General features: G+C 54.4%; 1 protein-coding gene across 35 annotated transcripts in view; it reads left to right on the forward strand.

The window, feature by feature from the left end:
• KATNIP (katanin interacting protein) overlaps positions 1 to 21,102 on the forward strand; it is a 227,848-nt gene extending 206,746 nt beyond the window's left edge. For 29 of the 35 annotated variants that reach the window (XM_078344986.1, XM_054242718.2, XM_078344992.1 and 26 more), the window contains 10 exons: positions 2,000 to 2,177; positions 7,040 to 7,205; positions 10,556 to 10,713; positions 12,287 to 12,351; positions 13,998 to 14,108; positions 15,765 to 15,904; positions 17,686 to 17,787; positions 18,369 to 18,529; positions 18,644 to 18,732; positions 19,334 to 21,102. In XM_078344986.1, the coding sequence (XP_078201112.1) occupies positions 2,000 to 2,177; positions 7,040 to 7,205; positions 10,556 to 10,713; positions 12,287 to 12,351; positions 13,998 to 14,108; positions 15,765 to 15,904; positions 17,686 to 17,787; positions 18,369 to 18,529; positions 18,644 to 18,732; positions 19,334 to 19,392 (1,229 nt within the window). In that variant the 3' untranslated portion in view covers positions 19,393 to 21,102. Of the gene's footprint in view, positions 1 to 1,999; positions 2,178 to 7,039; positions 7,206 to 10,555; positions 10,714 to 12,286; positions 12,352 to 13,997; positions 14,109 to 15,764; positions 16,419 to 17,685; positions 17,788 to 18,368; positions 18,530 to 18,643; positions 18,733 to 19,333 lie in introns of all 35 variants that reach the window. The other 6 variants (XM_035267240.3, XM_035267241.3, XM_078344983.1 and 3 more) reach the window with 4 other exon arrangements.
• The last annotated feature ends 6,151 nt before the right edge of the window (positions 21,103 to 27,253 follow it).

The following is a 27,253-nucleotide window of genomic DNA, read 5'->3' on the forward strand; positions in this document are numbered from 1 at the left end:
CTCTCAGGAAATGACATTGGAACACTGACCCAGGCTGAGAAGGAGTGTGTCAGCTAGCTTTTGCTGCTGAACAAGCCAATCCCAAATCCACCGGCTTCACATAGCTACCGTGAATCATATTCTTCACTGGCTTGGAATTCGGTGGCTTGGCTGGGCACTTCTGGGTGAGCCAGCTTGGTTGGCCTCTGCTGGGCCTGTTCAAGTTCCTGATGAGCAGGGAGGTGGACCAGCAGTTAAATGGCCTAGGACATCTTCACCCACAGGTCTGGCGGTGGGGAGGCTGCTGGCCAGAGAGACAGCGACTAGGTTCGCTGGGCCACTTCACACAGGTGCTGGCCAGAGAGACAGCGACTAGGTTCTCTGGGCCACTTCACACGAGTGCGTTACAGCCTCTGCTTGCGTGACGTGGGCCTCTGTCCCATTGTTCAAAGCAGAATCAGGAGCGGGGAAACAGACTACAACTCCGAATGGGATCAGCGGCAATATCACATTGCAACGGCGGGGACACGGGCAGGAGTTTGTAGTTTTGCACGTGACCGATGTGTTGAGAAGTTCTCGTACAGGGTGCCGTGCTGGGCCACATGTTTTTTTCACCTGCCCCGGAGATGCTCAGAGCTACCTCGGCACCACCAAGGAGGAAAGGATCGGAGGGCTAAGTTACAAAAAGTATGTTGAGAGGTGATGGGAGCATGGGACAGAAAACCACGCTCCAGTGCTGACCCAGCACCTCTTCATGGCCACAGAGAAGCCCTTTCACCTCTCTGGGCTTCCAGTTCCTCATTTGAGCTGCAAAGGGGTGGTACCAGATGACATCCCAGCTTCCTTCTGCCCGCTCTTCGGTGCTGGTATTCTATGAACACTGCAAAGAGTGAGAGTCTTCAGCTACCCAAAGGGGTGCTAAAATAAGCAGCAAATTCTCCAAGGCCAGAAGGGCTCACTGTGCTTGGTCTTGCTCTAATGAGAGACCATTAAGGAAGGAGACGTTCCAGCCAATTATCTGAGAGGGTTTGATCAAGAGATTCATTCCATTTGAGCTTCCTGGGCAAATGAATGGCACCTGGGCTGTTTTGCCCCAGCACCACAGAAGGTCACTTCTAAATGGTCTCTGATCCAGGGAGGGTGGGAGCAGAGGCAAAAGGATGGAGGTATCACCCTAGGTCACTTCCTTTACTCCGAGCCCACGCGGATCCTTGTGATAGCAGCCAATTTGCATAAAATGTCAGTTTTCAGCACCGGGGCTTACTGATGTGACAGTCTCCATGTAGTTGCTGGTTTAATCATTTCATCGGTTCTAAGCTCCTACTGTGTGCCAGGACTATGCCAGGCTCAGGATACAGTGGTATAGAGAAACGGATGAGGTTTCTCCCTCAAGGAGTTAGTCATCTGGCAGGACACGAGGATATTTACCAAATGATTACGAGATTACAGTGGTGACCAGGGCTTGGAAGGGGAAGCATGCAGTGGCATGGCAGGTTATCAGTGGAGGTTTGACCTGGCCGAAGAAGTCAGGAGGGCTTCTCTGAGGTGAGCACAAGTCACCCAGGCCATGTGAGTTCTAGAGAAGGGTGACAGCACATGCAGAGGCCCAGTGGTTGGAGAGAGACTGAAAGACAGTCTGGGTGGGGCTCAGGGTCCCTGATGCAGTGAGGCTGGAGAAGTAGGTGGAAGTCTGATGGGGAATGCATTGTTGGCCAGAAAGCAGGGGAAGCCACCAAGGATGTTCAGTGTGGGGTGGGACAACATAATCTGGTGGGCAGAGGAAGGACCCAGGGCTATGTGCAGGTTTAACCCTTGTCCATGCAGCCTGCTGATGTTTCCCGAGCACTGGCAGTGGCCTGGGCCCAAAGCCACCTAGAGGAATGGTGCAGAGCCCTCTTGCAAGGCACTTTGGGTCTGGGTTGAAATTGCTGGAATGTAGAGGCCAAATAGCATTCATCTTCCTGTCTTCATTTTACAAGTCACCTGTGGTGCTGATGCGCCACTTCTCTTCCTGTTGCAGGCCTTCAGCTGAATTTCACTGCTTCCTGGGGAGACCTGCACTTCCTTGGGCTCACTGGCCTGGAAGTGGTGGGCAAGGAGGGCCAGGCGCTGCCCATCTGCCGGCACCAGATCTCCGCCTCCCCCAGAGACTTAAATGAGCTCCCCGAGTACTCTGACGACTCCCGGACCTTGGACAAGTAAGTGTCTATCAGAAGCGTTACTTTCCTGACCACAGTGTTCTGGGGACACTATTCTGTCTCTGAGACAACGGACTCAGACATCAAATAGAATCACGTATGTCCCTCCCCCGACCACCCTGTGAGGTCATGTGGTCAAGGGAAACCGAGGCTCAAGAAAGCGAGGTGGGAGGGACCACACAGCTAGAAGTGCGGACAGGATTCGAAGGTAGGTTCCTATGCTTCCAGACACAGCTGTGGTCTGCGTTTTCTACTCTGTGATCAGCAGAGTGCCTTGCACACAGTAGCTGTCTGTAAACCTTTGCAGTGGACGGTTCAGAGTTTACAGATGAATGACCCAGCCCTCCCAGGGGCTGAAAGTGTCCTCTCCTCTCCGTGAAGCTGGAGGCGATGGCTCAGGAAGTCTCTGCAGGCGGTGGTGGCTGCACTTTCCCCTGCACTTGTCAGATTTCATAAGCCAAGGTTGGGTCAAGTCAATAAGGGGGCGGGCCTCAGGTATAGCATCAAACCATATGGACCTGCAACCCACAGAGCAGTACTCGGCTCCTGTGCTCTGCACAGCCAGAGGGCCTGGGCACTACTTGGAGGTATGAACTAAGGGAGTCAGAGGAATGGGAGTTCAAATCCTGCCTCTGCCTCATGCCAACTATTAGGTAACTTTCTTAACCTCTCCAATAATAACTGCAATAACAATAATAATAACTGATCATATCGCTGCTTGTTTTTGAGTGCTTATTACGTGCCAGGCACTGGGTCATGCGAAGCAGGTGACAGATGTTCATCCACTGAAGTCTCAAACAGCCCTTTGAGGGAGACACCATTATCAGTCCTATCTATACCAATGCAGAGACTGAAATATGAAGAGGTTGAAAACTGGGCAGAGGCCACCCAGAATGGTGCAGTGGCAGAGTCCTGACTGGAACACAGGTTTAGGGGACACCCACAATCCACTCATGTAACCACTAAGTTATACAGTCTCCCCTGCCTTGGTTCCCTGATCAGTAGAGTGGGGAAAGTCATTCCCATGGCATGTCACATTGCAGCCACATCCCTTGGCCTGGTGCTGAGCTCATGCAGAGTCGGTGGCAGGCTTCTCCCTGGTTTTCTATAAGGTGGCCCTGAACCGTGGCCTCGCCCTCTGCTGCCGTTAACTGCTCATGGGTCCCTCTGCCAGGATGTGGGCATCCTGGCAAGTCACTCTGTTGAGTGTTTAGGCTTGGAGCCTGGAGACCTGGCTCCTGGGCAGCTGGAGTGATCACCGCACTGTGGGGCTTGTGGATCCTTCCCACCCACTCACCACCCCCCTGCCAGATTGTCTGTCAGCAAATCCCAGGCCTGATAGTATTTGCTCTGTAAGTATTTAAGTGTATACCTCTAAACAATAAGGGATTTAAGAGAAAACATAATGCTGGTACCATTGTTATACTTGAAAAAGTCGCCTGTGTGTGGTGGCTCATGCCTATAATGCCAGCGCTTTGGGAGGCCAATGCAGAAGGATCACTTGAGCCCAGGAGTTCAAGACCGGCCTGGGTAACATGGTGAGATTGTGTATCTACAAAAGAAAAAAAAATTAGCCGGGCATGTGGCATGTGTTTGCAGTCCCAGCTATTTGGGAGGCTGAGATAGGAGAATAGCTTGAGCCCAGGAATTCAAGACCAGCCTGGGCAACATAGTGAGATTGTGTCCCTACAAAAAATAAAATAGGAGACGTTATGGCATGTGCTTGTAGTCCTGGCTACTCTGAGACTGAGGTGGGAGGGTTGCCTCTGAGTAGCTAGAGAGGCTGAGTAGCTGGACAGCCTCTGAGAGGCTGAAGTGGGAGGGTTGTTTGAGCCCAGGAGTTCAAGGCCTTAGTGAGCCATGATTATGCCACTGCTTTCCAACCTGGGCAATAGAGTGGGACCCTGTCTTAACAAAAAAAAAGGAAAAAGAAAAAGTTAACAAGGATTTCTAAAATTACCAGATACCTAACAGATTCATAGTTCCCACCCCTATTCTTTTTAACAGTTTGCTTATTGGAATTGAGATCCAGATAAGGGCTATGTGTTGTGATTGGTTGCTATGTCTCTTAAGCCTCTTATAATCTCTAGGTTCTCTTTCACCTTTTTCCATTTTTTCTTGTAAATTATCTGTTGAAAAACCAAGTGGATGCGGATTCTGCTGGCTGCATCTCTACTGCATTGTTTAGCCTGCTCCTCGCTCCCCCGTATTTCTAGTACATTGTTAATTACATCTAGACATCTGATCAGATTGAGGGTTGACCACTAAGTCAAGACAATCACATAGCTGTCGGTGTGCAGCCATCAGGACATATATAACATCTGGTTGTCGGCTCTTTCTGACGTTGGAAGCCAGTCATGCTGTCGAAGTCCATTAATTCATTAGAGGTTGCAAAATGGTGGTATTTTGTGCCCACTATTCTTTTTTTTTTTTGAGACGGAGTTTAGCTGTTGTTACCCAGACTGGAGTGCAATGGCATGATCTTGGCTCACTGCAGCCTCCTGCCTCCTGGGTTCAAGCAATTCTCCTGCCTCAGCCTCCCGAGTAGCTGGGACTACAGGCGTGCACCACCATGCCCAGCTAATTTTTGTATTTTTAGTAGAGACAGGGTTTCATCTTGTTGACCAGGATGGTCTCAATCTCTTGACCTCGTGATCCACCCGCCTTGGCCTCCCAAAGTGCAGGGATTATAGGCGTGAGCCACCATGCCTGGCCTTGTGCCTACTATTCTTTTGTTTATTTATTCGCTGAAATAACCGCAATGAAGAGGGAATCTCCCGCAATTATTTGGTGCAACTACTCTGTGGTGCAATTCAAACGGGAAAGGCAGCCTAAATGCTTGATTCTCTCCTCCTTTTCTTTTCAGTTTTCCAAATAACTGTTTCTCTAGCGTTGTCTAAAACGTGTTTTTTTTTTAGGAATTATTATGAACTTGTGGATTTTAAACATACAGTACTACATTTGAAGAGTCAAATTCATGGCAGTTTTTATCCCAAATGTGATGCTCAGATCGTTCCCTCTTAGATGCTGGGAAGTCCTGAGTCCTTTTAAAACAGTCACCTTTCTCGCCTTCTGATGTGACAGGATGATTCCGGCTCATCTTGTATATTTCTTATCCCAGACCTGGAATCAGCCGTCTCTCCAAGAAGCCCTGGTTCCTTTAGTGGGAAATGGGATTTAGAAACCACAGTCTGGCACTAGGGATGCTCATTGCTACTCGGCTGGTTGCTGTTTCTAGGCTTCTTTATGGATAGTGCTAGGAATTCATTGAGATGTTCCTGAGAGTGTCTATAGGGCCTTCCTTTCCCTGTCGGCTGCAAATGCTCCAGCAGTTCTCTCTGCTCTCAGAATTGGGCAGGTTTGCTATGGAGGCAGTCCATTTCTAGGACAGAAAGATAATTGCCTTTGGAAGAAAGTAGAAGGTCGTCGTCCTCAGTCAGCTTAGTTCCACAGACATTCCAGGGTAGAACTGCTGAATTTCCTCAGTTTTAAGATGCCAGCAATTGTCAGACACACCATCCATCAATTTAATAACAGCCTTTTAGAGAACAAAGAAATATTACCTCCTTGGATAAACACTTCGATTGTGAGATTTTATTCCAAATTCACAACTTTAAAATGTAAAAGGAAACAAGAAGTTTCTTTTCAAATCTAGGAAATGTGGCAGCAGGCCAGGTTTCTCCCAGTACAGCAGCTGCAGGGCCTCAGGAATCCAGGGTGTGGAGTGGGGAAGGCCCTGGAAAATGGGAGGGAGAGGGAGGCTGCTCAAGAGGCTGCCAGCTGGGCCCCTTTCTCCAGGACCAGGCCTCTGAATGGCAGTGCCAGACACATGGGCCAGAGCCATGAGGACAACGGCCTGGGCTGAGGCATGCTGGGTAGTCCAGGGAAGCAAGAGGCACTATTGTCCTTGGGACAAACACAGGCCAACTTGAGGATGAATAGGATGTCCCAAGCAAGGGAACCAGAAACTGGCCAGGACAGGCATGCAATAGGGCCGAGGTGACAAGCTCAGAGCACTGGCTGGGAAGAGCATGAGGGTGCTGGGGCTTCCGTGGGATACCCAGGCCATGGGGTCACAGAGCACGGTCTGGCCAGAGTAGCTCCCACAGTCACCAAGAGCTGCAGAGCTCACCCGGTGCTTTTGTGCCTCTCCCCCAGCTTGGGAAGGAAGGACTACACTTCTTTTCAAATGTGCTGTAAACCAACGCAGCAAATTTACAGAAAGTTTGGAAACTTGAAAAAAATATTCACCTCCGCACCCTCTGACCCAATTATGTTTTTCACTTTTGTGCCCTCTCTCCTCGTCCGTGTCCTAATTTCTCAGCTTTGTAATCAGTGTCCTGCCTCCTCCATGTGGCTGCAGCGTCCTCACGATGCCCCCTCAACCTCTGTGAAATTTACTTAACCATGTCCCGATTTAGAGATCTTGTAGGTTGTTCTGTTTTAAGCTAGTATAAATAACACTGTAATGAGCAACTTGGGGCAGATAGCCTTTCCCATATGTTGAATACATTTTCCTTCTGGGGGAAAAAATCCCAGAAATGGGATCACTGGGCTAAAGGATTCTGAAAAATGACACATTTTCCCTTTTTTTTTAAAAAAAAAAAAAAAAGACCCTGATGATTTCTTTTCTGTACCTTTAACAGATAGGCTATTTTTTTTTCTTTTTAAAAATGTCTCATTTCATAGATGAGAGACGACTTCTGACTGTTGTTCTCATTAGTTACACCTCCCCTTAATGAGCCAGTGACAGGCAGGGGAGACGCCCTGGGGGGTGAGGGGGTGGGGGGCCTGCTGTGATGCCGCCTGTGCCCACCGAGCCCACCGAGCTGCCCCCCACCGCTCCATCCCCATTGCTGCAGGTTAATTGATGGCACCAACGTCACCATGGAGGATGAGCATATGTGGCTGATCCCCTTCTCGCCGGGGCTAGACCACGTGGTCACAATCTGCCTCGACAGGGCCGAAAGCATCTCAGGCCTGCGCTTCTGGAACTACAATAAATCTCCCGAGGACACCTATCGCGGGGTAAGCCGGGGAGCAGCGGCCGCACTCAGTCCAACGTCAGGGAAGCAGCACCTTGATGAATGGCTGGCGTGGCAGCCAGAGAGGGGCATAAATCCTCCAGAACTTTCCAAACGGAGCTGGGGGCATTATGTCCAGGAAGGGAGAGAGCTGCTGTTTCCTTCTGCAAATGGCAAATGCAGACTAAAGAGCTCAGGGCATTTCCAGGGAAGTGCAAGCACCGCTTCTTCTGGAGCTGGGGGGAGGTCCCAGGCAGGCCCAGCCCCAGCTTGCCATAGTCAGTTTTGGCCCTGAAGTCCACTGAGTGCTTGGGGGGCCAGGCCTCTGCTTAGGGTTTCACGGGCATTCGTCGTTTCACTGGATTCTCATCCCAGCCAACGGGAGGCGGGTGTGACTGCCCTCATTTCTCAGGGTCTGAAAGTGAGGTCCAGGAAGGTTCACTCACCCACCCAAGGTCACACAGCTGGAGTCTCCACCTTGCCAGTCAGACCTGGAGCCCACCCTGTGATGTCCATGTGATGTTTCACTGAGTGAGAAGCAGCAGGGGGTTCTGAGACTCAGTCTCGGTGGAATTGAAGAGAGCCTCGGAAGAGCCCTTTTCTTGGGCTTTTCTGGCCTCGGGTGACTGAATGAATAAACGTGGGTGTCCCCCAGTCACGTAAAAGCAATGATGAGGCTACCGAAAGGTAGCAATTCAGTTAGGGCCCTACTATCTGAGTCTCAGCTTGGCTCCACCAGCTGCGTAACCTTTGGCACGTGGCCTGACTTCCCTGGGTTTGTCTCCTCATCACACCTGCTACAGGGGATTGGCGTCACCATTGCCAGGTAAAAGTTGACAAAGTCAGGAGTCAGCCTCAGGCGATCCCCAGATCTGGGCTCCCCACCATGTGGGGAATTTATTCTAGAGCCTTAGGAATTGTGTTACGGAGCAGATGTAGAGGCTCATGCCTGTAATCAATCCCGACACTTTAGGAGGCTGAGGCTGGAGGATGGCTTGAGCCCAGGAGTTCTAGACCAGCCTGGGTGACACAGCGAGACCCCCATCTCTACCAAAAAAAAAAAAAAAAAAATAGACAAGGCTTGATGGCACATACCTATAGTCCCAGCTACTCTGGAGGCTAAGGTGGGAGGATCTCTTGAGCCCAGGTCAAGGCTGCAGTGAGCTACGATCTCAACATTGACTCTAGCCTAGGTGACAGAGCAAGACCCTGTCCCCCCAAAAAAGAAAATAAAGAATTCTATGATGTCTTACAGCAAGATCGGTAGCCCCAGCCCTCCCTGTGTGGCAGGAGCTGAGCCAGCATGCCCCTCTGAGCAGGCCAGTCACAGATCCTCCCAACACCACCTGTGTCTCTATGAGCACTCCACCAGGTTTGACACACGGAAGAAGTCAGATATATTGACATTAAAGCAGTCTTCTGCCTTAAGTTGTGCCGCTGGGCCTTAAAATTCCCTTGAGCAAATCACAGTCTGTCTGGTAGAGCTTCTGTGACCTGAATTCACCATCTGGGGATGTTGGGCTGAGTTCCCATCTCACAGGTCTGGGCCCACCAGCCAGACAAAGGCTATCATGGATGAGGTGGTGGCGGGGATGGACATGTGGCCTGAGACAGGAGACCCCCCCACTGTAGTGCATTGGATGCTGTGACTTAGATCTCATACCCCAGAAGGCCTTCCTGAGCACCAGGGGTCCCTAGCATGTGGTTGGAAGCCAGGGCCTTGGACTTCTGGGGATAGGGCTTCAAATCCCTTCAGTGGCTCCCAGCCAAATCGATTATCCCATATAAACTCTAGCTTCCTTAGCGATGAGATAGAGGTGGTGATAGAGGTTACCTCTAAGGGAATGAGCAGAGGACAGGTGTCCAACTCTGCCTGGGGAAGTCAGAGATGCTTCCTGGAGGAGGCGTTAGTCCTGGAGGATGGACAGAGGCTTCCTGAGCCTCTGCTTTACTGTCACTGGATCCACCTTTGGGTGACTCTGTCAGGGCATACCATGGCAGCTCCAGGCTTACATCCTGCTAGCTCCAAGCCCAGCAGAAGGGAGAACTCACCTTTCCAGGCAAGCCAGCAAAACCCCAGGAGTCGTGCTGATGGGCCCCGCTGTCTGAAGTTCAGCTCAGAGGGCCCAGGTAGGAATCCCCCTCGAGGAAATAGATGGAGAGATGGAAGAGGATGGGGACCAGGTTCTAGTGACAGCCACGCCCGAAGCCAGGGAGCTCCACCCTTCAGGTTTACATATCCTGTAAGTGACTGACACAGAGGGGCTCCCAAAATGCTTAAGGAACTAGGGGCCCCAGGGGCACATGAGAGCCAGGCCAGGGACCCTTCCTCCCTTCCTTTCTGCAGGAGGAGCTCCTCTGCCTCTCCCTAGGGGAAAGCCACCAGTTGGATTAGCAGCTGCACCCATGCTGCTGACCACGAAGGTGTGCTAAGGTGTCGAAGAGAACCAGGCTCCAGAATCGGGTCAGAGAGGCGTGATGGCTGTCGCCCCTCCCTGCGCATAGCACAGGTGGTGGCTGGGGCGCCTCACACTCTGCCATTAGGACTTTGGGATTGACCAGTAGATTCTGGCCATCTGGCTGGAAAACTCTGGCTAGAACAGTGAGAGATGTTGGCTCAAATCCACGTGAATCCAACAAGCTCTTAGAAAGCACCTGGTGTGTTCCACACCTCGAGGCAGACAGAGAAGTGGTCCAGCCAGAGCCTCTGCCGTAACAGAGACCCAGAAGCCACTGGGGACACTGCTAGGCATACAGGCCCAAAAAGGATGAGCTCAGTGCGGTGAGAAGAAAGATCAGGAAGAGGCCCGTCCTGTCCTGAGGGAGAGCTCCCAGAGGGGTATTGATGTGTGAGCCAGGGATTGAAAAAGGACTGATGGAGGCTACCATTCACCAAGTATACACTTTGTGCCAGGTACTGTTTAGGGCTCTTTACATAGGTTAACTCATGACTGTGCCCATTTAACAGATGAGGAAATTGAGGCATGGGGAAGGTAGGTAACATCCACAGCTACTAGTGGTAGACATGGGAGCGCCTGAGCCCTTGACCGTGCCGTTGACCTCCAGGTCATGCCACCCCAGGCTGCTGCAGCTGGTGAGGTGGGCAGGGCCTTGGCCAAGTCACGTGTCACCCCTGAAAGCTGGCCGCTCCAGCAGGGGGCTCACCTGTCTCATCCTCTGCTACCTGCCCAGTGCCCGCACAGCACCTGATAGGGAAATGGACCAGGGTCAGGTGGCTCCGCGAAAGGCTGCCCGTGGTGAGCACAGCTGCCAGCAGCTCCGGTCATGTCAGCACCGCTACTGTCCCCACGTCGCCTGCCTCCCTTCAGTCATGTTATTTCTTTTGTTTCCCAGGCCAAGATTGTCCACGTCTCCCTGGACGGCCTGTGCGTCTCCCCGCCAGAGGGCTTTCTCATCCGGAAAGGGCCAGGCAACTGCCACTTTGATTTTGCTCAAGAAATCCTCTTCGTGGACTATCTACAGGCTCGGCTGCCGCCCCAGCCGTCCAGGAGGTGAGGGGGAAGTGGGCGCCACGCACAGCCCCTCCCAGCCCCTGAGCCCGCCTGCTTTGCCAGTTGCTCTGATGTATATACTAAAAGGGTTTTGAAACGATGATCAAACACATTGCTTTTCAACCTAGTCATTTTCTAAAGCTCAGCCAAGCCTCACCGGAAGCCTGTGGAATGGACTTGCCTTGTCTGGGGACATTTGGGTTTTTCACAGTCTGGAGTGCTGAAGATTTTAAATGCTTCGTTGCGCTTCCTGCTGGGAAAAGAGGCTACAGCCTGCCTCCATTCCAGAAATACCTGCTGGCCAGTTTGGGGAAGGGCCTTCCTCCTCTTGTTTCTGTGTTCCTGATTTTGAAAGCTTCAAAGAGAAAAATAGAGCTTAATATTTCATGGATTCACTGGGATTTCTTGGCCCCAATCTCAGCCACATTAAGTTCATAACGATTTGTAAATGCCACGTTAAGTTTACTCATTTAGACCCCCTGATGTCCAAACGCCAGAGGCCAAGCTCTCGAAACAAAATGAGTTTTCCTGCACTGTAGTGGGTTTGGCTGGTTGGGCCGGTCACTGGGAACAGTCCCTTAATTGTAACATTGCCCTTGAAATGGAAGAGAACCAGGCTAGGGCTGGAGCACACTCAACACTGGACCGGGGGTGGGGGGACCCTCGGGGAGGATGGTGGAGGAGAGAACCCTTCCGAAGGACCTGCTGTGTGAATGCTCTGATGTGTCCTCTGGGGAATCCTTCCCACCACCCTTTGACCTAGCCAGGATGATGCCCATTTTACAGATGTGGGAACTGAGGCCCTGGCTGGTGGACTCAGGCATTGAAGATCATGAGGCCACAGCCGTCAGAGCTCTGCCCGCCTTCCAGCCTCCTCTCGCTTCCCTCTCCCCATCCTGCCCCAGACTCCAGCCCTCTGGCTGCTTTCTCAGGCAAACACCAGCAGCCTAGTGTCTTCCCACCTCAGGCCTTTGCTCTACTGCTCCTCTGCATGGAAGGCTCTGCTCTGACACTTCCTAAGGCTGCCTCTTCCTGGAGGCCTTCCCAGAGCACTCCCTGATGCAGCCTGCCCCACCCAGTCCCTCGGCCCAGTCACCCTGTCCTGGCTCTCAGCACAGCATGGACCCTCCTTGTGTATAAAGGCATAGAGGGGGTGGTTAAGAAAAGGGGCAGTGGCACCAGGCAACCTCGCGTCCCAGCCCGGTTCTGCCACCTGCCAGCTGCATGGCCTTGAGCAAGTGACTTCACTTCTCTGTGTTCCAGTTTCCTCATCCACTTCCCAAGGATCTAAAAATACCCACCTCCTAGGGTTGTGTTGAGGAATGAAGGAGTCCATTTTAGGAAAGCCCTGAGCCCCGTGCCTCCCTGGCACAGCATCCTGCTGGCATTGGCAATGACTGTCATCTAGAGCGGGAACTCCACGCACACAGGGGCCTCATCTGTCTTTTCCCTGCTGCAGCCCGGGGAAGGCTAAACTGCCATGTTTCTTCAAAGCCTGCTACCTGGGGAGGAAGCGGCTGGTGATTCTGGGCCGTCGTGAGCTTCTTCATGGTGCTGTTTTGTGCTTTTTCAGGCTGGACACAAAAAGCCTGGAGTGCCCGAGCATGGACTACGAGGCGCCGCTGATGCCCTGTGGCTGTATCCTTCTCCTCCCGCCCCACCAGCTCATCCTGGGCCCTGAGGCGGCCCAGCCAGGGTTTCAGGCGGCCATAGCGGAGGCAGCTGGAACTCCATGCAGGGAAACCAAGACAGGATGGGAGGACCCCTGGGTCCTCAGGGCCACTGGGAGCTGCTGGGACTGGGGCAGCCAAGCTAGTTCCAGATCCCACTCCTGGCAGCTGAGGCTGGAGAGGGCAGGACCCAGGACTGCAGCTGAGAGGGGCTAGAGAAGCTGACACTGACCCCAGTGGCTGGACTGGGGAGGGGGTGGGCTGTAACCAGCCAGGGAGGAGGTGAAGATAGAAATAGCTTAGCAATACAGGCATAGTGGCTCACACCTGTAATCTCAGTGCTTTAGGAGACCAAGGGAAGAGGGTCATTTGAGGCCAGGAGTTCGAGACTAGTCTGGGCAACATAATGAGACCCCATATCTTAAAACAAATAAATTAGCTGGTGGCACATGCCCATAGTCTGAGCTACTTGGAGGCTGAGATGGGAGCACCCCTTGAGCCCAGGAATTTGAGGCTGCAGTGAGCTCTGATTGTACCACTGCACTCCAGCCTGGGCAGCAGAACCCAGCACTGTGGTACCACTAGCATCCCCATTTCACAGCTAGGAAAACGGAGGCACAGAGAGGCTCAGTAATTTGCCCAAGGCTACACAGGTGGGAAGGGGTAGGGCCTGGGGAGTGAGCCCAGGCAGCCTAACTCTAAGGCCCGCTCTCTAGCCAGCCAGTTCCAGAAGCATTACTTCCAACTATGCCATCATCTGGGAGCCACCCTGCGCCTTTTCAGGCCTCACACCCAGTCTGCTCCTGAGGTTCAGGGAGTGAGTGGTGCACAGGGCTGCATGTGGGACTTCAACAGCAATGGCGGTCTCCCTGTCCCTGGTGCTGTGAGGTTCATGTGTCCCCTTCTTAGCCTCCTGTCTACTTGAAAGGGACGGAAGAGGGAGTAGATAGTCTATTCTTGTCATTTCACGGCCAGGGAAACTGGGGCACTTCGTTCAATACCATACAATAAGTTTGTGACACAGATGTTTCCCCAGCCTGCCTGCTCCCTGGAGAGCACCCTCTTCTCCCGTCCTGTCTCCTGGGGCCTGCGGGAGGAAGGCTTTGAATTCCTAACACACACATAGGCACATGCACACATGCGCACACATGCATGCATACACGCACACACGAACACTCACGTGCACACTCGCATGCACATACATGCAGGCATGCACATGCACACACATGAACACTCAAATGTACGCACGCATGTGTGGACACATGTACACAGTGCACACATGCATGCATACACATGCACACACGAATACTCACTTGCACATACATGTAGCACACACAAATGCACATGCATACATACACAGGCACACCTGAACACTCACACACATGCATACACACGCACACACATGTGCACGCACACATGCACGTACACATACATGCACACACACATGCAGTTTAAGAAAATGTGATGCCAGCTATATTTCAATAGGCTCTAGTCTCAATAAGAGAAAAAACGTTTTTCTCTATTTCATTAATATAAACCCAAAACAGTTCCTCTTTACCTTGTTTTACTTCTGCCAAAAAAGTAAGCCTTCTTTTCCTTAATAAAGTGTCCCAGTCATTTTTCAGTTTCAGCTTCTCACCAGCTGGGGCGACCCGTATTACATTGGCCTCACCGGCCTAGAGTTGTATGACGAGCGGGGAGAAAAAATCCCCTTGTCGGAAAACAGTATCCTTTCTAGGACAGGAGTGGGCTCCACCCAGACTGAAGGGGGCGCGGGAGGGTCAGGAACAGAGCAGAAACCTTCCGTGCAGAGGGAAATGGCCTTCTAGGAACCAGAGCCCAGGCTTTGCTGATAGTCAGGTGCTGACCCTTGTGGGCAGGCAGCAGAGAGCAGCTCCCCGCCCTGCCTGCTAAGACATCAGGAGCAGGAATTCCACAAACCAAAGAGTCCTGTGGTCTAGTGAATTGAGAGAGGCTGCCAACTACAGCCTCCCTCTCGGAGAACCACAGATATTTTGGAGTTCTAAAGGCTCTGACAAGGTCTGCAGGGAGAAGCCTGTTGCACTGTGTTCAGTGCAGTGTCTCCTGAATGTCTTAAGCATGGAACCCTTTGCTCATGGAATGTCCACACCAGAATTTGCAAACTGTTAGCCCAGTGCATTTTAAAATGAGTTGCTAATATTTTTAGAAATCAGGAGGTTTCACATGAAAACCCTGATCTCCCGTTTCTCTTGAGAAGTTGGCAACACAGGCCCTTGTCCCTATGATTGTGCATCATAACGTGCACAATCCAACCAGTGGTTGGACCTGGTTATCCACTGCCGTGGAGAACCCCAACTCCTCCCATTGTTATCTACCAGGCCCTGAAACACACTGTGTTTACTCAGGGCTCACTCTGTGCTCTCATTTGCCCTCACAACAATCTTTTGAGGTGATTGCTGCTATTATCCCCATTTTACAGATGAGGAGCCTGAGACACAGAGAGGTCGAGTAACGTCACACAGCCAGTAGTCTGTGTCCCGACACTGGCCACTGACCAAGCACTAAGCTATCCTGCCTCTTTTACGTAACCTGCCTGGCCCCTCTCGGATCTTGAGTCTGTGATCCCTGGCCCACCACAGTTAGGGAAATACCAGGCAGGTCAAAACCCAAAGCCTGCCTTGCATCTGTTTGGGGTCCCTGGGTTCCAGTCGGATCCCTTCCTGCCTTCCCCTGCTGCCACCACCCTCCTCAGCTGGGGTGAATGATTCTTGATGTTTTTGATCATGATTAGAGACTCCTTGCAGCTATAAAGTTTCACTGATTTTTAGCAAGAGGGCTCGCATCTGGTGCACTGAGATCATTCATTCCGGGAGCTGGAGGTTTTTATAACCATTTTGCAGATGGGAAAACAGGCCCAGGGTTGCCATGTGACTTGTCCAAGCTCTCACAGGCCAAAATGGCAGAGGCATAGCTAGAGGCTGGGTTCTGCAGATCACATTAGCTGGGTCCAGCTGCCCTGGGTCCTTCCACACTGGCCAGGGGGAGAGACTCAGCATGGTCCTCCCATGCCAGGGTAGAATCCAGCCACTGCCCCATTCCTTTCCCAGAGAAAACCTCCACTGAGCTTGCCCTCCACCTCCCAAGCAGCAGCAGCGTTTTACGTCCCCACCTCCGGCAGTTCCCTGCAGGGCCTCTTTTTCAGCTGGCCTTCTCTGTGGTTTCCTTCTCTTTGTACCACCCCTCCATACACACCTGCTCCCCTTGACCCCGGCACTCCCAGTTTCCCTGGGACACGTCCAATTCAGCTGTCACTGCCCCGGATGCCCAAAGCGTCATGCTGCCAGCCCGAGTCCCCCGAGCACACAGATTTGGGTTATGGCAACTTAGACACCTCCTCAGATATCGCTGCCTTCCCTGACAGCGTGAACTCCCTGGAGGGTGTGGGCGGGGACGTCCGTACCCCAGACAAGCTCATCGACCAAGTGAACGACACCAGCGATGGCAGGCACATGTGGCTGGCTCCCATCCTGCCGGGCCTGGTGGGTTCCCGGGGATTCTCTTTCCCTGGTCTCAGTGACACACCTTTCTTCCAGGTCAAGTTAATCTCGAACAAGCCAAGATGCGTGGGAGCTGTCGGAAAGGGTTAGGTCTTTGCTAACATGCCTGATGGGGTCAGCTCTTCCAGGCCAGCAATTCTTTCTCTTTTATGAGGGGACACCAGGACGAAAGGGGCCCCATGGGAATCTGAAGCCAGGAGCCCCAGCGCAGCTGCCTGAGGGCTTGGGCATCCTCAGTCCTTCAGGCAGCTCTGTGGCTCTCTGCTCCTCCCGGCTGGCTTTGTAGTCACTGCCCTCTTCCTCTGCACCCAGCTCCCCACACCCTGACTGTCTCTGCGCCTCCCCACATCACCAGGTAGATGACCCCAACACAGTTGTCCTACCCTCCTTCTGACCCCAAATCAGCCTGGTCAGCTCTTCTGATCAACTGACTCAGTTTCCCAGAAATCATACCTTGCACTGGGCCCTGCTCAGCTTTTAGCACGGAGGCCTCCTGGTGAGCGGACATGGTTGTGGTGGAGAGGAAGGGGAGAGGCCACATGGCGTGGACCGGGTGGTCAGCTCCCCTCAAGCCTCTCACCCTGGGGCCAGATGCCTGGTAGGGATGGACAGTGGGTTCTCAGCACCCAGGTGACCAGGGATGTGTCCCTTGTCCATGCCATGGGTCTGAGTGGGGATTGGGGGCACATTTTTTCTCAAAACACAGGAAGGTATAGCATCTGCAGTTCTATGCCTAAACCCAAAGGCCACCCTAAAATTGAGCATCCATCAGCCTCCCCAGCATCATTGCAGAGGGGGAACACACAGCTCTGTCCTCCCTGAGACCCGCGTCAGCCAGCAGGGATTTTCCATTGTCTTGCACTGGAAGGCCTTTTGGGTGAGGCGACTTCAGCTGTTGCTCTCGCGGCTGGACTCCAACATCGGTATCTGCTTGAGCCTCACAGGCAACTGAGTTTGAGGACCGTTGCCCTGACCTTTATTGTTTCCATGGTCCAGCCAAGAGGCTGTCCCTACCCCAGCAGCCCCGCTCCCTCTTGGAATATTCTGAGGATGGTCACAAGCTGGGGACCAGGGCCTGGGACAGGACTCAGCCTGCAGCCTGTGGCCAGTGTGGAATGCTTATTTCGTGATTCTGTCTTGCAAGGGAGGGGCCCCCTAATATCTGAGAACCTTGGTTGGGGGTGGGGAGAGGGAGGGCTGTTTGAGGCTGCCCTGTCCCACTCTCCCTGCTGGATTCTTCCCCAATCTAGACATCTCCCACCTTCTTCCCCCAGCAGAGGTTCACAGACACACACTGGAAATTGCCCAGCGGCACCCTTCGCATTGTGTCTCAGTGATGGCTTGGGGAAAGGACAGACAGGGTCAGATGCCAATCAGGACGTCTGGTGCTCCACCCGAGTTGGGGACTGTCCCTTTAGCCCATGGGGCTCTAGACTGTCTCTGGGCCTGACCTGAGGGGAGGCAGAGAATGGCAGAGAATGCTCCCAATTCTCCGCTGCCATTTAAATGAGGGCCCCGCCAGGCCCAAGAACACAGGCCCTCCAAGAGCCAGCTCAGCGGTTTGTTGCAAACGCAGCCACACGTGACCTGACTCAAGATGGGCCTCGAGGAGATGAAAGGGGGTGGAACTCCAGGCTGGCCCACGTGGCAGGCGCTGCCTCGGGCACTGCCGCTCGTCCCCAGCCCATGCCTGGCACCCCCAGCCCAGCCGAGCACCTCTGTTTCCAAACAAGCCTGTTTTAATTAGTTCTGCTCTCTGACAGGTGAACCGGGTTTATGTGATTTTCGATCTGCCTACCACCGTGTCAATGATCAAACTGTGGAATTACGCAAAAACACCCCATCGAGGGGTGAAGGAGTTTGGCGTAAGTACTTATTAGCTGGGTGTCTTGAGATAATTATGCTCGTTGGTAATTAGGCCGCCGGCAATTATCATTTGTCGCAGTTTGATTTACTTCTCTCTGTTGCAACCCTCAACGCAAATGCCTGGTTCTCAGATGCAGGCAGATTTACTATCCAGCCATGAATTCAGAACCTCCTGGCAGTGATCTCAGTGTCACCCTGGGCAAACAGAAAGTGGCTTTTCTTTCATCTTTTCCTTTAGAATCCCACTGGTTTGGGGCAGTGACCCTGGGATGGGGCAAACAGGAACCCCAGGGTCCAGAGACCCGAGTTTGCCTCTAGCTCTGTCGCTTGTGCTCATGGTATTAAAGCCCCTCGGGACTCAATTTCCTCATCTGCAATGTGAGCTGATAGCTCCTGCCTTTCCCAATGGTTATGAAGCTCTGAAATCACAAGGCCGGCACAGCACACAGTAGGCGCTTGTTCCTGACAGCCCCATCTTCCCGAGGAGAAAGCCTTGGCTCAGAGCAGTAATGTGCTTTGCCCAAAGTCAACATGGGAGGGAGGAGGGGGACCCATGAGCCCTGCCCCTGTGCCCATGCAGCTCCTGGTGGACGATCTGCTCATATATAACGGGATCCTGGCCATGGTTAACCATCTGGTCAGGGGCATCCTGCCCACGTGTGAGCCCACCGTGCCCTACCACACCATCCTCTTCACCGAGGACAGGGACATCTGCCACCAGGAGAGACACACCACCATCAGGTATGGCCCCAGCCGGCCCCATGGCCTCCCCGCCAGCCCTAACAAACAAGGATGGATGGCTGGGACACACGGCCAGGAGCCTGATCGAATCTTGTGCCTCCTTCCTCCCCACAGTAATCAGGCCGAGGATCAGGATGTCCAGATGATGAATGAAAACCAAATCATTGCCAACGCGAAACGGAAACAGAGCGTTGTTGACCCAGGTCAGTGGTTTCTCTGCCCAGAGTGTCGCGCCTTGGGAGCTCGGTCTGAATACAGAAGGAGCTGGTGGCCTCGCACCCCCATCCTCACCCCTGCCTTCCCCTAGACCCCCCTCCTCTGCCCAGGAGCCCACCCAGAGGCCTGGGGAGGGACTGAAGGGGACAGAGCCAGGGGAGCAACATGCTGCCAGCTTCTTGCAGGCAAATGTAACGCCGCGTAGTTTCCTGTAAGCCAAGTGTGGGCTCAGGGGGAAAGTAGTCGGGCAGAGCACCATATTGAAGGGCTTTGCCCTGGGCCATGGGAAACCAATAGAGGATGCCCAAGGTGAGGGCTTCCTGGAGGAGGTGATGTTTGAGCTGGATTATAAAGGATGTGAGAAGTGTGCCAGGCAGCCTGGGCAAAGGCCTAGAGCGGTGGGTGTTGTGGCAGAGCCTGCTCCAGGCGGAGGGAAGGGGCCAGGGTGCCAGGTGCCCCAAGCACAGGGACTGTTCTCCAAGGCCCTTGAATGGCAACCCAGGCTGCTGGATTTCACTGGGGAGTGTGAGGCACCCCTGCAGGGTTTGAGACTTGTAATTCTGGTCCCTCTGTGCCCTGTCGTGACAGCCTTACGCCCCAAAACCTGCATCAGCGAGAAGGAGACGGCGAGACGATGGCGGTGCTGACTGGAGAAAGACAGAGAGCTCATCCTCCCGCTGGGGTGGGCTCTGTCACCAGCCCCACTCAGTGCCCGTGTCCCTCCCCCTCAGTCCCAGGATCTGGATGGCAGTGTTGAGGGGAGCCTGCTGGGGAGAGGGGACTTGAGAGTACAGCCTTGGATGCTAGCAGAGTGACAGATGGCAGGGCGTGGTGTGGCCGTGGGTAATCCCCTGCAGTTCCGGGTTGGCCTCAGGGAGCCCGGGACACCTGCTTTCATGCCTCTGCTGTGAGACTCAGCAAAGCAGGGCCCGTGACCACTCAGGCCTGGGCTGACGATGGGCTGGGCCTGTCCTGGGCCAGGACAATGAGAGGAGCTGAGGAGGCTTCCCAACCAGCCTGAGAGGGCCCCCCAGAGCACGACTGAGCAGGGCCCCACCCCGCAGCTCCAGCAGGCAGGGCAGTGCACAGGGATACCTGCCTTCAGAAGCCTGAGCGTCAGCGCCAACACCCCGCTGGCCCCTGCACATCCCTATCTCATTTGGGGACTGGTGGAGCTGGCTGAGAGGTTGGGATAGTTTCCTGGACTCAGAGGTCCACAAGACCCTCTCTCATTCCGGATAGCTCCCTGTCTCCTCTCATCAGGCCTGATAAGAGATTGGTGAGGCTGCGCGTCCTGCAGAGGGAAGGAAGTCAGCCGGGCCACCCGCTGTCCACCCTGGCAAGAGCTGGGCCCACTCTGGCAGGCCAGGGCACTGTCTCTGTGCTGCTCCAGGCCAGGAAGGGTGGGCAGGCCGGCTAGCAGGCTGGCAGCTCCAGACCCCAGAGGGCCAGAAGAACCTACCCCAGTGCTGTCTAGACGCAGGCATGGGGTACGCCAAGGACACACCCCCATCTCCCTTCACCCTTCAGCAAGCCTTCCCTACACTCTCTGCCACATGTCCCTCCTGGTCTGATCGCAGCCGGGCTTACTGAGATGGCTGCTTTCTGTCCATGCCCCTGTGCCCTTGGAGGCAGGCAGTGAGGTGCTCCTTGCCCGGGCCCCCACCCCTTCTCCCTCTTCAGCCACTTCCCAGCAAGTTGGAAATGTGCCTTGCACCCCCAGCCGAGTGCAGCCCAGAATGCATCTATTTCCATCGATGTAACAAGCTCGGATCAGGGACCTAATTGGTTTCCCAGTGGTGGGTAATTTCTCTTTCCAAATATTAATCCGTTGTTTTTCTGGCGCCCAGCCCGGCCTGCTGCAGTACTGTACTCGAGGTACGTTCCTATGCAACCAAGGGCCCCAGCAAATACTTCACCAGCTTAGCAGCCGAACAGCTATGCAAATGCGCTTTTCATTTGGAGCACAAGGCTGATGTGAAGATAAGAATTGTTTCTCCCGGGGAAAGATCCATCATTTCTCTGGCTTCCAAGCCCCCGGCACCTCTGCTCAGCTCCCAGATGTGAGGAGCACCTCCCGCCATGGGGGAGTCGGGCTGATCAAACCAGCTCTTGTAACCCAAAGCAGTGTCGCTGCATTAGAAAGAGTCCCAGCTGCTCCTTCCCAGCTGAGGCGTGGGTACAGGTCAGATTTGTCAGGGAGACGGCACCCACACCACCCAGAACCTCAGCTGCTGTTTATACCAATCGTATGTGCTGTGCAATTTAGGAGGGAAAAAAAGCTGCATAGGCATGAACTCAAATACAGTTCTATTTTTCTCCTCTCGCAATATTAATAAAAGATGTTATTAAGACTATAGTCTGAGTCACCGAATCTGGGGTCAGACGGGGGAGTCCATGCTGCATCCAGGAGCTGAGTGACACAGAGAAGCCTGCACTGGGCTGCAGATGGGGTCATGATCTCGCCCTGACTACCCAATGGATTGTCGTGCTGTATCAACAGACAGTAGTAGCCCATCCATATACAGTGGTTATTACATGCCTGGCTCTGACCCATTGAATCAGCATAACACAACCCTTTGGGGTGGGCACTATGATTATCCTCACTTTACAGATAAGGGAGCTGAGACACAGAGAGGTTGCGCAGCTTTCCCAGGACGCACAGCTTAGTCAGCACACAGATCCTCAGATGAGCCCTGGAGAGCTGAGCGGGCAGGGGTGATAATCCTTGGGTCTTTGGCCCCGGGGTTTTCCTTCCCCATGTGCAGATCCTGGAACAGTGGCCCCCAGACCCCCAATTCCTGGGCCTCTTCCCTGCCACTCCCCATGCCCCTGCTACCTCCAGGGGTGAGTGTTGGCAGCTCGTGGCTTCTGGATAAAGCAGCCCTTGAGTGGAAAGAGGGCTCAGTTGAGGGGATTCATGCTGCAGTCCAGACACCAGCAATAGCATTGGCAGCAGGTCGGAGAGTCCTTTAGAAACCCCACTTGGCTTCACTGTGTGGGTCAGAGGAGAGAGTCCCCTCTGTCCAATCAGGAGTCACCCAGCCCCAAGCATGGGGGGAAAACAGCAAGGGCTCCGGCCGGCCTGCTCCATGCCCCCTGTTCCCTCTGAGTTCCTGCAAAGACGGAGGCCTGGCTGTGCCCAGCTACGCTGGTGTTGGAGAGCAGTCATCCTCCCTCCTCCTGATGGAGGGACCTCTGGGTCAGCCTTGAAGAGCCTCAAGGGCAGCCTAGCCCTTCCGGCATGACCCCTCGAGAGTGGGAGGCCAGCAGGGGAGTCCCAGCCTCACAGCTCTGCTTACCCTCTCCAGCCCCTAGCCAGAGCCCTGGGCTGGAGCCCCGTTATTCAGGGGCTAGGCAAGTGATGTCAGGGAGCGATGTCAACTCTGGCCTGCAAGGACCACGGTCGGCACAGCAGCACGGGCCCCTCTAAGGAGTCGGCCATGCCTCAGATCCATGGGGCCAGCGCATGCGGTCTTCAAGGTCTGGTTTTTTTTGAGACAGAGTCTTACCCTGTCGCCCAGGCTGGAGTGCAGTGTTTGGATCTTGGCTCGCTGCAACCTCCAGCTCCTGGCTTTGGGAGGTGAAGGCAGGCAGATCACAAGGTCAGGTCCTCAAGGTTTCTAAGAGAAGCCAGACATCCAGGCATTTTGTTTATCTTTAATGTGAAATGCACTTGTAAATGTTGGCTCAACTTCAACAAATAGGGAAATACACACTGAGTGAGCCAAGTATTAAAGCCTGTCCGAGGGCAGGTTCTGGTCCCTTCACCAATCCTGCTTGTTCAGCCCGCCTCCCTTTCTGCCCCACCCCCAACCCAGGGGTTCCAGGAATGTCCCAGGCTGGAATCTCCCAGCTCCCCTTCCCTCTCCAGGGAGGAAAAAGGAGAGAGGGCTCCTTCCTGGCCTGTCACTGCCCCTCCTCAGCCCCCAGATGGCAGAAAGACCAGATGACCATCCAGATGCTTCTGGGTCCTGGAGGTGGCAGCCCCCACCCTCAGCTGTTGTGGGTGAACAGAGGCCCTCCTTTCCCTCCACATCCTGAGGCTTCCCATTCTGTGCAACGCCCCCCTAACCCCCAGTGCCCTAACAAACAGGGACATAAATGACTTCCAGTCTGCAGCTGTCAGGGGCTGGGGCTCGTTGGCTCCCCAGCATAGGTGACTGGAATGGATCTCAGCTGCAGCTGACAAGTGGGTTAAGGCACAGGCTCCCAGTGGAAGCTCCCTCAGGCCTCCAGCCCTTGGGTACCTGCCTCCTCTGTTCTTCCCGTTTCTTCTTCAGCAGCGGGAAGAACCTGCTGGCACTGCCACTCCAGAAGGACCCAGAAGGACCCCCAGAGCCTGCCAAGGCGGGTTCTGCAGCTAAGCAGGTGGCAGCTGCCCCATACCCAGGCATGTGTGCTGAGATGCCCCAGTTCCCTCTCTGGGCCTCACCTCCCGCCTCACTTGGAGCCAGGACAGTCCCTTCCAAGGCCTCCAGGCCCCACCTGGCCTCTTCACAGTCCACAGTCTGGTGGCCCAGCCTGCTGGGTTTGGCAGACTCACTAGATGATGTTTAATTTTTTAAAAAATGAGTTGCCTTCCTTTGTTATCAAGTTTCACATTAATATTTAGATTCCCTGCTTCTCTGGAAAGACAGGAAGATCTGGCAATCTGGTCCCACGTTCGTGGCTGGCCCTAGAGCCTGAGCAGTGCTCTCCAGAGGGCCCTGGTCCCCACCAGCCCCACTTGTCACATTCTTGCCTGCAGTCCTCCCTGGTATGACCACCTCTCACACACACACACACACACACACACACAGAGCCAGCATGTGAGTGTGCAACCGTGAGATAAAAGCAGGTTAAGGAATGTGGAGGAGAGGAAGGGACATGGGGACAGTGAGCGGGGCCCAGTGGGAGTGGGGCTGGCAAGACTGGGCCCCTCACAATGAGACTCCAGCCTCCCACGCATGCACAGTGGTCTCTGGGACCCTGAGACCTCAGCATCTGAAGGCCAGAGGCTGGAGACAGCAAGAGGTGGCCAGCCTCCATCCAAGGTGGTGTGTGTGTCCCCAAGTGCCCTGGGGGTACCTCCCTGACTGCCGTGGGCGTGTCCCAGATTACCATGTGCAGTGTGGCATTTATGACAGCACTCCAGCCTCCCAGCCTCTCTGGGAAACTGCTCCACTCATAGCTCCTGCCACAGGGGCAGCCTTTGACAACCATATGCTGTGATGATGACAACAAAACCCCTAACAGCGCCTGGGTGCGGTGGCTCACGCCTGTAATGCCTGCACTTTGGGAGGCTGAGGTGGGTGGATCACTTGAGGTCAGGAGTTCGAGACCAGCCTGACCAACATGGTGAAGCCCCATCTCTACTAAAAATACAAAAATTAGCCAGGTGTGGTGGCACGCGCCTGTAATCTCAGCTACTCAGGAGGCTGAGGCAGGAGAATTGATTGAACTTGGGAGGTGGAGGTTGCAGTGAGCCGAGATCTCACCACCGCACTCCAGCCTGGGCAACAAGAGCGAGACTCCATCCCAAAAAAAGAAAAATCCTAACAGCTGATGCACACTAAGCCCTTGCCCTGCATGAATGCTCTGCCGTCTGTCCTGAAGGTGCACAGTGGTGAGATGCAGTGAGATCCGGGCTGCAGACACCTCTCTCCCCAGCACACTGGCAGGGACTCACACACAATGGCCCGGGGGCCAGCTGCCCAGGTCCCAGTCTAGGCTCCACCAACCACTTCCTGACAGTGCGACCTTGGCAAGTGACCTTCCGCCCTGGGGCCTGGGCTTCCTTACCCAGGCTGCAGTGGCACCAGCAGTGCCTCTGTCATGGAGAGGGGCCCTCAGGGCCTGGGGTCGCTGGTGCTCACACTCACAGCTCCATCTACCATCAGACAGAGGCTGAGCACTTCACCAGAGCAACGTGGCACTAGCTCGTACCCGGCCCCTCTCGAATTTCCAGGGCACCCTCCCAGCCTTGGCAGATTGGTCCACAAAGGGCACTGGCCTTAGAGCAGCCAGCCCATTGGCTGAGCAGAGATCGATGTCCTGTTGTCCCGCCCCTCCTCCACTAAATCTTCCCCCTTCCCTGTCCATTCCCTTCCTTCCCCTGCAACTGATTGGTCCGTGGGATTCTTCCTCCCTTGCCCCCTTTCCCTGGGTTCATCCTGCTTGCACTTCACCCCAACACACACGTTGTAGAAGTTCCCAAGAGGGCCGAGAAGGAGGGGTAAGAGTGGGCACCAATTCACCAGCTTGGCCTCATCCTAGAGCTTCTCCTATGCGGAGGCCTCACCATGTTGGCCAGGCTGGTCTCGCTCCCTCTGGAGTCCCAGGCCCCTCATTCCTCTGAGTCCTGGCTAATTCTGGCAGCTGCCCACTCCCCTGCCAAGCCTGTGGCCATCAGCCCGGCCCCTGGCCTCCCCTAAGGCAGAGGCTCAGACAATGTCAGTCCGAGATGACATGTGGCCCAAGGAGCAATTACCAGGGTGACGTGAGCCGGGCGGTGCTGGGGACAGGGCAGGGTCCCTGCACGGCGATTTCCTGCCTGCCCATGCAGTAAATCCCCATGTGGTGGAGACGGGCTTTTCCTCATGACTGATGGTCCCAGGCTGGGCTGAATTTGTCTCAATCCCATGGCAGCCAGGATTGGAGCAGGCACAATCGCTCAGTGCCCCACAGCTCTGCTCCTGGGCAAGGCTTAACTCCAGCCCTCCAAGCCGGGGGCTCTGGGGCCACATCTTCCATGTTTGGGGGCAGGAAGGGGGCCCTTTTTAAATTCATCCACTCAGAGAGCACCTTTTTCTGATTTCCACCAAGGTCTCCAATGACCGGCAGTGTCCCAGCCCACACAGCATCAAAGCCCCAGACAAGCCTGGCCCAGCTCTGTCACTCATCTCCAAGGCCCATGGGTGCACTGATTAGACACCCGCTTCCCCCAATCAGACGTTCCATCCCCAGGACCAGCGCAGCTCAAGCCACCACCATCTCCCAGCCGGGCCCTGCTGCAGCCCCCTCTGGTCACCCTGCCTCTGCCCTGCACCCATCTCTCAGGCCTACCCCACACACAGCCAGAAGAAACCTCCCAAAATGCAGAGCCCATCCTGTCTGCCTTTTAAAACCCTCCCATCAACACTGTCTCCTGTGGCCTTCAAGATGAAGATGACGGCCAAACTCCCTGCCACAGCCCCAAACCTCGCTCTGATCTCAGCATATCCTACGTCCTCTTCCCGAACTCCAAGTGCTCTGTTCTGTCATAGAGTGCTGCACACAGCCAACTGGCGCTCCTCCAACCCCAGGGCCTTTGCACCTGCGGGTCCTCCCAGCCGCACTCTGCCCCTGCCTCCTTTCTCTCCCATCATTCTGTGCTGCAATGGTCCTTCCGAGAGGCCCTCCCTCACCTGGTCTAGATCACATCTTTCCTTGCTTCACCTGATAATACCTCTCACTGTTTGAAGCGATTGTTTTATTATTTAGGTGTGTGTGTGTGTGTGTGTGTGTGTGTGTGTGTGTGTGCGCGCGCGCGTCTCACTCTGTCACCCAGGCTGGAGGGCAGTGGCGTGATCTCTCGGCTCACTGCAACCTCTGCCTCCTGTGTCCAAGCAATTCTTCTGCCTCAGCCTCCCAAGTAGCTGGAATTATAGGTGTGCGCCCCCACCCCTGCATATTTTTGCAAGGAGAGGCAGAGTTTCACCGTCTTGGCCAGGCTGGTCTTGAACCCCTGACCTCAAGGGATCTGCCTGCTTTGGCCTCCCAAAGTGCTGGGATTACAGGCATGAGCCACCACACCCAGCCTATTTAGGATTATTAATAATCTAATCTCCACAAGGGTGAGGAAGACGTCTGTCTTTCTTGTTCACCATGGCCACTCCAGGGCCCAGCTCTGTTCCCGTACACAGAAGGCCCTCCATAACTAATTCTTGGATAAACGAGGTGCTTAGCAGGTCTGCAGTGGCCTTGGGATTTGAACCCAGGCCTGTCTAACTCTACAGCCTCAAGGGCTTTCTTCCATCCTCATGTCCTCCCCAGCAGGGGCTTGGCACCCTCGCTGCAGCAACTCTTCCTGGGGGATGATCCTCCCCCAGCGTGCCTTGTCCTCAGGCCCGACTGCTGCAGACGAATGCCCATGAATCAAGTTGACGTTTCCATTACCCGAGGGAGATGAGTGTGTGGCCAGGACTGCTGGCTTTGGCGGGGGTGGCGGGGATTCGTGCCCATCACAGCCACCAGCCGAGGAGGGAAGGCAGCCCAGTTACTCATGGAGTCCCGGGCCTGCCCATCAGCCGTTGGCCAGAGAAGGGACTGTGGCCTCATGGGCCCTCTGCACCTGGGGGAGGTGGGGGCGACATGAGCCAAAAGCAACAAGAGAAGCACGGAACTCATACAGACACAGGTGTGTGCCCAGGGCCACGTGTGTGTCATGAGCATATGTATCCAGCATCAGCACATGTGGCATTTCGTCCAGGGCCAGCAGAAGCACGCATGAGTGTGTGCACAAGGTTGACAGAACACATGGCGTGG

The sequence above is a fragment of the Callithrix jacchus genome, chromosome 12 (genome assembly GCF_049354715.1).
Source record: "Callithrix jacchus isolate 240 chromosome 12, calJac240_pri, whole genome shotgun sequence".
NCBI classification, from domain to species: domain Eukaryota; kingdom Metazoa; phylum Chordata; class Mammalia; order Primates; family Cebidae; genus Callithrix; species Callithrix jacchus.